The sequence below is a fragment of the Octopus bimaculoides genome, chromosome 3, assembly GCF_046866305.1.
Source record: "Octopus bimaculoides isolate indiv1 chromosome 3, ASM4686630v1, whole genome shotgun sequence".
In the NCBI taxonomy this organism is placed as follows: domain Eukaryota; kingdom Metazoa; phylum Mollusca; class Cephalopoda; order Octopoda; family Octopodidae; genus Octopus; species Octopus bimaculoides.
In genome coordinates this window covers 4,010,321-4,024,889 of record NC_142930.1, presented here as the reverse complement: position 1 = coordinate 4,024,889, position 14,569 = coordinate 4,010,321, and the positions used below count along the sequence as shown (strand labels likewise).

The 14,569-nt window shown below is 36.4% G+C and overlaps 1 protein-coding gene across 3 annotated transcripts in view; it reads left to right on the top strand.

Moving 5' to 3' along the window:
- Positions 1–14,569, top strand: part of LOC106875235 (follistatin-related protein 5) — a 368,722-nt gene that overhangs the window by 217,283 nt on the left and 136,870 nt on the right. For all 3 annotated transcript variants that reach the window (XM_014923295.3, XM_014923296.3, XM_052966672.2), the window contains exon 3: positions 373–1,099. In XM_014923295.3, coding sequence (XP_014778781.1) covers positions 373–1,099 — 727 coding nt within the window. The remainder of the gene's footprint in view (positions 1–372; positions 1,100–14,569) is intronic.

Below are 14,569 nucleotides of genomic sequence, written 5' to 3'. Positions count from 1 at the left end.
ATGGTCCTGTTTCATTGGGAAGCATTAATATTATATTATTGTGAGTCGCAGTAATTATTTACATATGAAAAACAATGAAAGAGATCGACTGAAAGAAAGAGTAGAGCACCGCACTGGATGTTTTATAGTATTTGATTTCACCTCAGTCTACGTCCTGAGTTGAATCTTCTTGATTTTTTTTGTATTTCGACATGCAATAAAATAAACAAAAGATGAATAAATACCAGATATATCGGAGACAATTCGATCGCCTATTTTCTGTCATAACAAATATAAGGTTCTTTTGAAATATAAGAAACGATTATAATTTGAAATTAAAATCACCAGTGAAAGCCGAAATATAGCTAATAATTTGTATTTTCTATTTTGTAGGTTCACCATGGAAAATACAAAGAACATACCAGTGAGGTTAATACACATCACAGAAAAATTCATCCTAACCATAGGTGGATGAATCTGGACACTGCTGATTTCTTACCAGAAAAAGGTCAAGATGAAAACGGGAAAAAACAGGATTCTCTAAGTGACAACTTTTATAACTGGGAAGACAATGGCATTTGGGAAAGTCAATCTGATGTTTTGAGTAAAGGGAAGTTGAAAAAACTTCATAACTTGCATAAATTTAAAACAACTGCTAAGTCTGGAACACAACCTGAAAGTAGCACTACCACTGGAATCAAGACAACAACGACTAGTTTCTCGGAACCAAGCAAGAAGGATAATTTCCTGAAATATGAAGAATCTGATAATCTTAAACTGTCAACTGATGGACACAAGAAACGTCTGTCGTATTCAGAGGAGGAACCGATGGGAATTAACAACGGGTTCTTTGAAGACACCATTGAAAATACAGGTCAAATCTTTGTCGGAGATGTTAAAAAGACAACTGGATCAGGTAAAAAAGTCGAAATTGAATACAAAACGAAAGTTACTGCATCAGTTGAACCTCAGCGTGCAGTGCCAAAGCCAGCCAACTTGGTTCACCCTGGGTTTACAACAAAAAAAGATACCGTTACTATCAAAACACTAAAAAAATTGCCGAGCACTAAGAGAGTAACCCCAGCGGTTCCAGCAGCACAGCTTGCCAAGAAACATCATGGTAAGTTCCTTATTTTAGCTTTAATCGAAAGAAAAAAACATTCTTTTACTCTTTATATCTCTATATCCCTTCACTCTTCTTACATCTCTTTTACTGATTTTGATAATCGAACTGAAGTCATGCTGGAGCACCATCCTCAAGGCTTTACTCATCCATGTCAAACTTTCTACGTACTGCTATCTAATGTGTATTTTATTGAGTTCTGTTTATCGAACAGCTCAAATATTTAAATTTAGAAATAAATATGACAGTTGAGAAAAGCAGTACACGTATGAAAAAAAAAATTAAAATGTAGGGGAAATACAATGAAAGAACAAGAAGCAAGAAGCGGAATGAAAGGAACAAGGAGAAAGAAGAATAGAGAGACTCGTAATGAGAGAAAGAAAGACAAAAAGGGGCGATTAAAAGGGCGATATTTCGTGTTGTGTATTGAGTACTTTGTCAATGCTAAGTTTTAAAGTCCCTGGGGAATATATTTATAAGACAGAGGAAGTGTATGATAACAAAATATATTGGGTTTATGGTGTGTCAAGACGACTGGCAATCATAGAACGACTCTATCCAGCTGATGGTGGTTACTCAGTGTTTGCCGGTGTTGGTAAAAGGACATGTGAGGGTAATGATCGTTATCATGAAATGATTACGTCTGGTGTCATCAGCTCTCTGGTCACCATTTCTAGGAGGGACGTAGTGTTCAGGCATTTCTTTTATAAGGGCGTCTTTATACTTTAAATGGAGTTCTCAAAATTGCTTCAATTATGGCATGAAAAATGCCTAAATTGCTTAAGAATTTTAATTCGCAACTTTGATTATTTTAAAAGAGTGGCACTTCGTTGGTTACCACGGCAAGGGTTCCACTTGATCCAATCGAAGGAACAGCCTGCTCGTAACATTAACGTTCAAGTGGCTGAGTACTCTACAGACCCGCGTACCCTTAAAGTAGTTCTCAGGGAGTTTCAGCTTGACACAGAATGAAACAAGGCTGACTCCTTTGAAATACAGGTAGAACGCATTTTTGTCAGCTGAGTGAACTGGAGCAACTTGAAATAAAGTGTCTTGCTCAAAGACACAACACACCGCCGGGGATTGAACTTACGACCTTACGATCGGGAGCTGGATACCCTAACCACTAAACCAGGCGCCTTCACCATTTGAATATCTCAATCTACTGCTAAATAGTTATTGTTCACTTTGCAGGATTATACTGCAGATGATTACATGAATCGGTATGCGCCGAACACATATACGCCGAAATTCTACATGTGTGTGTATGTGTGTGTGTGTGTGTGTGTGTGTGTGTGTGTGAAACACAGGGAGGGAGAGAGATAGAGAGAGAGAGAAGGAGCGTTAAGTTCAAACATGGATGTTGAATATTGTTCTGTTGAACGGAATGACTAACCACGAGAAGAAAATTGGTACATGCCTAAGGCCTGATGTACATAAGCTGGACAACAGAATACAAAACATATTCATTTGTGTGTGTATGTGTGTGTGTGTGAGCGTTTGTGCATGCGTGTGTGTAAACGTGCGTGTCATATGTGATGACTTCAAGTTGTTTTCCTGCAATGATTGAAGTTTGTGCTGTAAGTTTAATATTTCCATTAATGAGTCTAGTTTGAGGATCAGGTTTCGGATTCAAATACATAAAATTGCGTTCCATGAGAAAAAGTAATAAAAATACTGTAAGTGGATGAATGTGAACGTTCAATGTTTATCTGAGAAATAGTGTATATAGATGTATTTATGTAAAAGCATTGGCGTAAACTTATGTGTTTGTGTGTTAATTTTAGTAACAACATGAATCATAATAGCATAAATATTCTAATATGTATGTATGTATGTATGTATGTATATATATATCTGTGTGTGTGTGTGTATGTATGTATACATATATCTGTGTGTGTGTGTGTGTGTGTATGTATGTATATATGTATATATATATATATATATATATATATATATATATATATATATATATATATATATATATATATATATACACACATGTATTATTGATACTGTTTTTGCAGCTCAGAAATTGTTGATCAAATATTTTAGGTGTGGTTATTCACAGACGAATCTAAATGAGATGTTATTAAGTTTCGTTACTTGAAATAATGGCTCTGTCATTGCACTTGTGTACCCCCCACCCAGTGTGCTTTTGCTTGCTTGGATATTTTTAGGAAGAAATAGAATCGAGGAATTCAAGATAAATTTGGTTGGCGTTGCATGTTTTTGATGTCGGAGAAGAAAGAACTGAATTATTATATATCGTATTTACATTTTTGCCTGATGCAGTTTTGGTCCTTGTGGATAGAGGGAGCAGTTAGCTGAAACAGAACAAAGAAATAGAAAAGGAAAAACAAAAACATAAAAAAAACAATTCAATCGATTGTACCTGTGTGATACGATAGAAGAATCATATTTCTCTCTCTCTTTCTCCCCTCTCTCTTTCTCCCCTCTCTCTTTCTCCCCTCTCTCTTTCTCCCCTCTCTCTTTCTCTTTCTCCCCCTCTCTCTTTCTCACACACACACAAACACAGACGAACCAGTGTATTAAGTTGCTTAATTTGTCAGAAGTAGCAGTCAAATCTCTCTCCCTCAAATCACACTCTATTGTGCCCCAAAGAAGGAACACATTGGATAAGATTATCTTAGATTCACGTTCTTTATAAAAGACGGTGAGGTGGTCCAGGCTAGAGTGCTCTTGGTCATTGGTTTGTTTAATCAATGACATAGGAACACGCTAGTTTGATGAAGAGTCTCTCACAATTCCTTTTTCGGTTCTCATTTAAAATGAACTAAGGGGTAATAACTCAAATAGACCAACAGTATAAGTTTGAATGAATGCGATAGGTTGTCATGAGCTGAATATCGTATGCAAAAACTTTCTGATTTGAAATTACCTCTTAGTTCGAGAAAGACAACAAATACCTAGCGGTAATTGTTAGCAACGCACAAAGAAAAAGGGAGAAAATTACAAGAAATTCATACTTCAAATTTACATGTTTTGAAGAAAGAAAATGGGATCTGTGAAGCGATGGACGGCTATAGAGATATTTCGTTCTGTTAGATTTCGTCAGCGAAGCTTAGTCTAACCAAAACTGCCAATCTGTTAACAGAGATTTTACGTTCAGATAAAGAGTTAGAAATAAATTTTGACCAGTATATATTGCATAACTAAAATATAAGATTACATCCACATAATTTTATAAAAACATTAGATAAAACATATTTCTTTTGATCATAGGATACAACGTCTGCTCTTTGAAGTGTTGCGCTCAAATGAAAACAACATAACAACCATGCGCTTCAGAGCAGAGATTTTTCTGTAAATGTTTTATCTTCCGCTCTGATATCACTGATTTTATTTCAAACAAATATATATTTAAAATGTATTTAAATGGATTTAAGTAATAATCATGAGAGATTAGAATATAGAACCGATTTTACAAACATGCTGTAGCAAGTATATGTTGCATATATAGATATGTAGATATATAGGTGTATAGGTGTATATGTATGTGTGCGTGCATATTTGCATGTGCGTATATTCATAGCTAATAAATATATGTTGCATACATGAGTATATACCAGATATATGTATACGTATGTATATCTATATCTGCGTCTGGAAGCGCAATGGCCCAGTGGTTAGAGCAGTGGACTCGCGGTCGTAGGATCGCGCTTTCGAATCTCAGACCGGGCGTTGTGAGTGTTTATTGAGCGAAAACCCTAAAGCTCCAAGAGGATCCGGCAGGGGTGGTGCCGAACCCTGCTGTATTCGTTCACCACAACTTTCTCTCACTTTTCCTGTTTCTGTTGTACCTGTATTTCAAAGGGGCCAGCCTTGTCACACTCCGTGTCACGCTGAATCTCCCCGAGAACTACGTTAAGGGTACACGTGTCTGTGGAGTGCTCAGCCACTTGCACGTTAATTTCATGAGCAGGCTGTTCCGTTGATCGGATCAACTGGAACCCTCGTCGTCGTAACCGACTGAGTGCCACGATCTATATATTTGTGTCTACTGATGCCTGTGTATATATATTATATACAGTATATGTGTATGTGTGTGTGTGTGTATATATATATATATATAGATATATATATATATATATATATAGTCCATGATACACACACACACACACACACACACACACACACACACACACACATATATATATATATATATATATATATATATATACACTATCCATCATACAATGCATCATGCTTCGACTCCCCAATCCCAAACAAACGCTACCTCCTTGTGTATTAATGTAGTATTAAATATTACGTTTAGAGATCGCATTCCTGATAAATATAGATTGGAGTATATCCGCTTAGTCTGATGTATAATGTATATATTTATATATTTCCGGAAATGGAAAGTTCTATAGGAATTGTGACTAGTAGTATAATGTTGCGATTCGTCAGACTGAATGAATATTTTGAGAATTTTAGTGTATATTTGTACGTAATGGGGGTCTTCTCTGAAAAGTACAGAGAGAAATGTTGTAATACAAGAAGGTAAAGGTTGACTGGATTTGAGGCGTTGAAATGGGAGTGAAGGCGGTGCATCTTTGTTGCAGGGTGTTCCGGCTAAATTTGACTGTTGGCATAAAATGAAAATAAAGCACAATATATCATTCAAAGATAAAAGTATTTTAGAGAATAGAGAAACATTTCAACTGGATTATGGCTGGGAGATAACAGTTTACGCAAAGTAGCTACCATCAGTTCCCATCATGGCCTTAAGACAGCTCCAGAACTCGGCACGTGTTCCTCACTGTATCTCTGTGATGATCTTTGAACACCTCCTTGATCTTGGTCAATACCTTTGCCTTGATATTGCAGGCAGAATGGTTGGGTGTGAAGACAACTACGCTCTACATAGTAATCCATGGGTTTAGTCATCCAATTAGGAGGTCAGAAATTGAGGCTGGTGAGGTTTAAAAATCCATGGGTTTACAATCGGGGAAAATAGGAGGCCAACAATTAGGGCGGGTGAGGTTTAAAAAAGTCTCTGACAACCACTTCTGACAATTTCTGAAGGTGTGATAAAGAGCCACATCCTGCTGCCATACATATGGCCTTCCAGCGGCAACCCCCTTCGGTCAGGGCTGATCCATGTGGGAGTGAACGTCAACCCACTTACATCTGGTGTAGCTATTCTCAGTTATTTTCAGGTTTTCCCACATAATCATAGATGTAACTGGGAGGTAACAAGCTTGCCTACCAACCACATGGTTTCGGATTCAGTTCCTCTGTCTGGTACCTTTACCAAGTCTCTACTGTTGCCTCAAGTGTCCAAAGCCTTGTGAGTGAATTTGGTGACCGGAAACTGAAAGAAACCCGTCATATGTATATATACGTACATACATACATACATACATACACATATATATATATATATTTATATATGACGGGTTTATTGCACTCTTTTACACGTTTCAGTCGTTTGACTGCGGCCATGCTGGAGCACCGCCTTTAGTCGAACAAATCGACCCCAGGACTTATTCTTTGGAAGCCTAGTACTTATTCTACCGGTCTCTTATGCCGAACCGCTTAGTTACGGGGACGTAAACGCACCAGCATCGATTGTCAAGGGATGGTGTGAGGACAAACACAGAGACACAAGCATACACACGCACACACATACACACACATATACACAACGGACTTCTCTCAGTCTTCATCTACCAAATCCATTCATAAGGCATTGGTAAGCTCGAGGCTATAGTAGAAGACACTTACCCAATTTGTTTCCTTACACATTCACTCACCCTGATCATCGCATATTCTAACCTCAACACTACACACCTTATAATATTACGGCCGAGCAAACACCCACAACCAGAACCACGTCACGTCACATCCGCCATTCTCGTCACATCCGCCATTCTCGTCACCTTACGTACTATTCAGAAAGGTCCTCATATCTTCTCAAAATAGTTTGAAGCTCACTAAATATTTATTCAGCCTGAAGAATCGCCATACGAAATTCTCAGCCCCCGCTCGCCTCACTTTCAGATATATAAATATATGTATGTCTACCTATTTATCTATACCTATATCTATCAGTATCCATATATATGTATATGAATATATAGATATGCGCGCAAGCACACACACACACACACACACACTCACACACACACACACACACACACACACACACACACACACACACACACACACACACACACACACACACACACACACACACACATGTATGTATGTATATCAATGCCGGAGTAAAAAAGAGAGTGTTATTGTGAAAATTCTAGAAGACTAAAAATATTCAGATTGTAAACAACATAAAAACAACACCACATTGTTTTTACAAAGGATAATTTTATAATTTTAAAAATAAACAGCGTTCTATGGTTATGTTCTGGCTGTCTGATAACGTAAATGGCCACCGCATTCTTTCATCTGTGAGGTGTGAGGAAACAGTGATCAGACGAAACTATGAAACATAAAATTATTATAGATCATGTAGAAACTTGTCTTCCAGCGTCTATTTTAAGTTGTAAAATAAGAGAAAAAATATACAATCACTTGATACATAGTTTCACAATTTTCACATCTCTAATATACGATATATATTTTTATCTTCTAAAGGCTTATAAGATATCGATAGCATATGAACCGATTCAATATTCTACGAAGCAGCAGTTTTTTTGTGTATTGATAGATCTCTCCCAATGTATTCTATATGAAGGTATCCGCTGCCTTGAATAGAACTATGCATAGATCGTATGTTCACCTTCTCAGTAATTTTATCCAAAGAGATAAGTCTGCGAGGAGAAACATAATTGTGAATTTGTATATATAGCAATGTATTAGACACTATTATCTTCCTAATTGTGATATGAAACTTAGAATACACTAATCAAAGGCGCCCTATGCAGTGTTGAATGCAATATAAGCGTTTACTATCATATTTAAGGTGTTCATGTGCACTCGGACGTGGTAAGACATACACTGCAGAAATTGTCTCAAGAGAAAAATTCTCCTTATAGACAATATGTGTGAAAAGCAGTCCACAGGGCTACAATAATGTCAGTACAGTAGTGCGCATGCGTTTCTACCTTATAGCAAATACATCGTTAATAATGAATACTGAAGCATTCTTCAGAGCCTCTAAGAACAGGTTGTCCTTATATTAGAACAGCAAATGGTATATTTGCTGTTGAACACGAAGTTTTGTTGAACTGAAATTAATTAGAGGCGCACTTAGCAGAAGTTTATCCAGTCATAGTGAGACACGCGCTGCAGAAACTGTCTCGAGAGAATTTTTTTTTCTTATAGACAGCATGTATGAAAAAACAGATATTTTAGTTAGAATAGTGTCAATGGACCGTAGGACGCATGCGCTTCTGCATCATTTATTATAAATAATAATTATACGATTGAAGTTCTGCTTAGGATTTCGGTCTTGAGATCTGAGTCACTTCCTGTGCCTGTTATACAGTTAAAATTTCAAGTAATCCAAGTCAAGGTGGTTTACAAAATCTTGGTCTTACTCGAGAGTGTCCAGGAGATTAAACCCTGAAAACCCTTTGAGCAAACTCTGTATTGATATAGGGGAAAATCTATAATTAGAGATGGTTTATATGGAGCTGTAAAAGAAAAGCAATAAGCCATTGATGTCTTTATAAAAGTTGTTGACTTTTTGATCGTTGATGTATTTGCCATTAGAATCTTTGCCGATTGTGACGTAGGAACCTTCCAAGAAGAATAGTCTTGTCAACGGGTTGATGATTAAGAATACTTAATGTACGTCGTCAGGAATCTGGCTTTGTTCTCAACACTATTGCATCACTTCTAACTCAATGGCGCACAAAAGGAAGCAATGCATTCTTTGAAATTCCAAATACTAGTTTTAGCGAGAACAGAGACAAGATGCATTTAGATTTAAAACTCAGCTGGTTTTACTTTCAACCATTCTCATTTTTATCTAATCTAAAACAAAGTTTAAGCAATCAGTTTCTTCTTTCAAGTCCTTTCTCACCTAAACGATTTTCTGATTGTGTGACTGATTTCAAATTTTGGCACAAGGCAAGCAGCTTCAGCGGAATATGTAAGTCGTTTACATCGATCCAATGTTCAACTGGTACTTATTGGAGGAATTTGAACGCAAAACATAAAGACAGACAGAGGCGTGCTAACGATTATGCCAGCTCACTGTCTTAGCAAGTTCTATGGTAATTTAACAAATAAAAATGATTCCAATAAGTTCTCCAAATTTATTGCCGCATTCTTAATTAAAAATATCTGAAATACATCAGATAAGAATAAAAACGATACAGAACATCACATACAGTTTCCAAATAATGATTGTTAATTAAGGAACAGTGCTTTCTGATATTACTTCTGTAGATGTTTTTGCTGTGTAGATGTTGTTGTGGTTGTTGTAATTGTTAATATAATAATACTACTGACTTTGGTCATAAAACATTTGAAGGAAAAACAGCAACCGAAAAAAGAAATTTGGTAGATGTGGAAGTAGCGAGGATTCGAAAAAGATGAGCAAAACAGAGGAATACAGAGAATAAGATTTAGTGGGGTGGGGTGGGGTGAAGATGTAAGAAGCAAAGGAGAAAGATGAGGATGGGAAAAAAGTGAATAAAGTAAATAAATAAAAAGATAAAAAGAAAGGTACAAATGTTGAATAGGAAAAGAAATTGCAGATAGGGTTAAATAATGAAGATCAAGGTTTTAAAAAATGAGGGGGAGGAGGAGGAGGAGAAGAAGAAGAAGAAGAAGAAGAAGAAGAAGAAGAAGAAGAAGAAGAAGAAGAAAGTAGCAGCAGTAGCGACAGTAGTAGTACATGAGAATTGAGTATAAGAATAGGAAAAAGAACAGAGAGGAGGAAAGGGAGAACAATATCAAATTGATCGGAACACCTTTGATTAAGAAAGTTTTTTTTGTAAAGAATTTAAAAAAAAAAAAGAAAAATATTTACCATTTATACAATTCCTTCAAAAATTCAATAAACGCTGAACCTGAATTCTTCAATTGTTGAATATCTGTCACTTTTACCTTTTTTCCCGTCTGTTGGAAACAATGGAACAATATTGTAACATGAGTTGAATAATGTAACCTTTCTATTCCGATGAATGTCTTTCAATGTATTTATTTACAGATCCTTTCATAAATAAATCTTTCTAAATCCTATCCAAGCTTGATGTAAATCATTGGTAGGTGAACAACGATACATTAAGAGACACTCGACTGCCTGGCGTAAAGACGGGAGCAAAACATGAGCTGCATAAAAATATTTGACGAGTAAATAAAATAAAACAAAAGTTTAATACTGTTATGAAATAAAGTAAATAAAATAATAAAACTAAGTTCAAAGCAGCAGAAATGGTATTTATTGTGGCATTATATTGCTCTTTCACGTCTCTGCCAGGCCGCCCCATATTCTATCGATATTGGACAGTAAATACATACATACATACATACATACATACACACATACATACATACATACATTATCTATTGACTGTCTGTTTATCTATCTATCTATCTATCTATCTATCTATCTATCTATCTATCTATCTGTCTGTCTGTCTGTCTGTCTGTCTGTCTGTCTATCTATCGCTGTATACACACAAATGTACAAAGTGTGTGTATACATGTGTGTATCTATATATTTATGTATATATCTATGTCATTTCTAAGTATATATACCTGCACGTATGTATGTATACACACACACACACACATACATACACACATACATACATACATACATACATACATACATACATACATACAAAAATACATACATGAGATCCGAGCCATTGATGTGAAAATACGGAATATACTAACAAACACACATAAGCAGTGATGTAGACCACCTCTACCTAAAAGGAAAAAAAGGCGGCAGAGGCTTAACATCGATCCAAAACGCCTTTGAATGTCGTATCATATCCCTTCGGCAACATCTTTTAACCACCAATTGTCGAAGTGCATCCCTTGACCAAATTTCCATACATGAGGCTGATAACATCATAAGACTTAGAAGGCAGGTCGTTGAGCAATATTCCTTGTCTGATAACCTAGAATACAAGCCCAAAGAAGTAGCACAACTCTACTGCAACATATCATCAGATGAAAGGATGAGGCTATATGAGCAGAAGGCTACGCATAGATATGTTAGAAGAAAGCTTCGTGATGATAGTAACATCGATCATCAAAGCAATTTCTCACGGACTAATAGCCGGATTACTACCTCCCACTTTGAAGGGTATAACTTTGAAATCCAGGAACAGGAAATATCAACCAAGTACATGATGCACAAAAGAGATAGAGATGCGGGAAAACCTGTAAAATGTGACAACCGATGCTGACTTTGTGGAGTTCACACTGAAGATATCACCCACATCATAAGCAGTTGTACGAAAATTTCATCATGGTATTATCTGCCGATGAGACATGATGTTGTAGCTAGGACACTTTATTATGAAATTCGTCGGAAGGATAGTCCCGAGGACAAAGAAATAAGAACCCACAATATGGTAGAAGCCATAGCCATTCATAATAATAAAAAAAAAGGAATGCTGGTTGAATGCCCCCGTGAAGACCTCAAAAAATGTAAGAACAACAGACCTGATATAATGATTTGGGATAGAGAAGAGAAACTGTATACAGTTGTGGAAATTAGCTGCCCAGCGGATGTTTACATCAGTGAAAAAGAGAACACCTATGCTGAACTATTGAAAAATCTGCAGTTACTCTATCCAGATTACAAGTTCAGGTTTATACCTGTAATTATTGGGGCCCTGGGATATGTAACACACTGCCTAAATACCAATCTTGAGAAATTAGGCTTCTCAAAATCACAAAGGAGACAGCTAATTCGAAGACTACAGATCTAAGCCATTACCAGAACGGTAAAAATCTGTAAAACTTTCCAGAAGTTTATCATTTAAATATATATATGTCTAGATATGCAAGTGTATGCATGAGAATACATACATAAAACATACAGATCTGCACATACATAAATACGTACATACATGCATGCATACATACATACATACATACATACATACATACAAAAATAGACTTGTTCATGTTGAAATTCCAATGAAGGAACCTTGGATCTAGGTTAGAAACCGGTTCTTTCTCTATTACCAAAAAATCTTGAAATAAACTGACTAACGACACACACACACACAAACACAAACACACACACACACGCGCGCACATAGATGATCAGGTTTATCTTTCCTTACCCAGTAATTTCCTTGAACGAAGCCGTATAGGATTGTCTCCTCTGGATCAATACGTACTGCAAAAGAACCAAATAAATACGCACAAATGGACATAAATGCTACAGCGAAGGACATTAGGACACTTATGCAGCAGAAGCACGTTTTGGATTAGAATCGAATGGGAATTTAACGAGAAGAAAACTGTAATAAGCAAGTTTTGAAGATGTCTAATTCTCCATTCTTCTTTATGATGTCTCGATTCTAAACTCCTTATGCTGAACGAAATCCAACGAAGTAAACTCGGTATTTACTTATTGATTGAAGTAACATGTAATTGTTTATCTTAAACAATCCTACATGTTCCCTGTCATTTTATGTGGTTAGCCAGATATGGATTATAATATTACAGTGCTAATATTGTACCTACTCGGATTTCAAATCCCTATTCCTTTACATTATCTATCTATCTATCTATTTATATATCTATACATACGTACAAACACACACACATATATACATAAATACATACACACACACACACACACACATACATACATATATATATATATATATATATATATATATATATATATATATATATATATATATATACATACAGATATAGGGCAGGGAATCGTCAATTAGTAATAAAATTAATAATTAACAATTTTGCCAAGTACTTCAGTATGAATAAACCTTTATCGGTAAAACCATTTATAATCATAAATATACATGGATTAGCATGAGTTGCTTCTCCAACATACTGAAAATTTAGAAATAGCAGTCAAATTACTACTGATTCCAAACTACAAATTTTTTTCTCTAACGGATGGCGATATTTATGGCACACACAGAACAAAAACAGAAGAGAAAAGCAAAAACAAACCTGCCTTTAGTTAATCGTGTACGACGTTTCACGGTTAAGAGTATGAAGGTACTCTATTCCGATCATCAGCACAATATTCGAATAAATTTGAAAGTGTCTATATAACTCATGGGAATTTTGATCATGCGACATCAAAAACAGATGAGGAAGGCACTTACAAAATTTATCGGCTAGTAAGTTCAAACACTTCACTCCAAAGAATCTATTCCATGTACGCCACAAATAGTGCCGCATAAATATCGCCATCCGTTAGAGAAAAAAATTTGTAGTTTGGAATCAGTAGTTCTTTGACTGCTATTTCTAAATTTTCAGTATGTTGGAGAAGCAACTCATGCTAATCCCTGTATATTTATGATTATATATATATATATATATATATATATATATATATACGCTTATGAATTTGTGTTACTAGATTTCTGATGTAAACCTGGAAGCGTACAACGAAGATCTCTCAATTGCTGGACATGTTCCGTCGACTCGACCTACGTTCTAACCTGGGTATTTCTTACTGGAGCAGAGTGAGCGATAAAGAGGTGACGGGAAGTTTGCAGAATATGAAGACTAAGCGATGTAAATGGTTTACTGGTCATGTGAGGCGTGATTACTGCAAGAGAGACCTGCTACCATGGTGATAGAGTGAACGCCGGAAGGAGGAAAATGGCCGAGTGGAAGATGAAGGTATATGTGTCGTATGACATTCCGGAACGATATGATAATGATAGGAGTTGGCCAGACTGGAGCTAAGAAGAAAGCGAAGAATCGAGATGTTTAGAGAAGGCTCGCTGCCCGTTGACAGCATTGGAGGATCAAAGAGCTGAGAGAGAGATGCGTGCGCTCGTCCGTGTATGTGTGTGTGTGTTTGTGTGTGTGGTTGTGTGTGTGTGTGTTTGTCTGTGTGTTTATGTGTGTGTTTGTGTGTGCATTTGTGTGTGTGCTTGTGGCCTAGCGTTTTATTTGGACAAACACAAGTACTAGCTCACACACACACACACACACACACACACACACACACACACACACACACATGCGAGGGGCTTCGAGGGGCTTCGAGGGGCTTCGAGGAGCTTCGGCACACTTTCTTTCTACGAAATCCAACTCGAGACTATAGCAGACGGCACGTGCTCAAGGTGCCACGCTGTGTGATAGAACCTAGAACCACATGGCTGCAAAGTGAATATTTTGACCGCAAATGCTTTCTTGTTAGTATTTACAAATACGAAACGATTAATCATAAATACTGAGGTGAAACGTGTAAGATGCATCTTTGCAAATATATCTCCCAGGTTTGCATTAAGACATCACTGTTTAAGAATTAAAATCTGTTCCAATTAGTATTGCAGCATCATT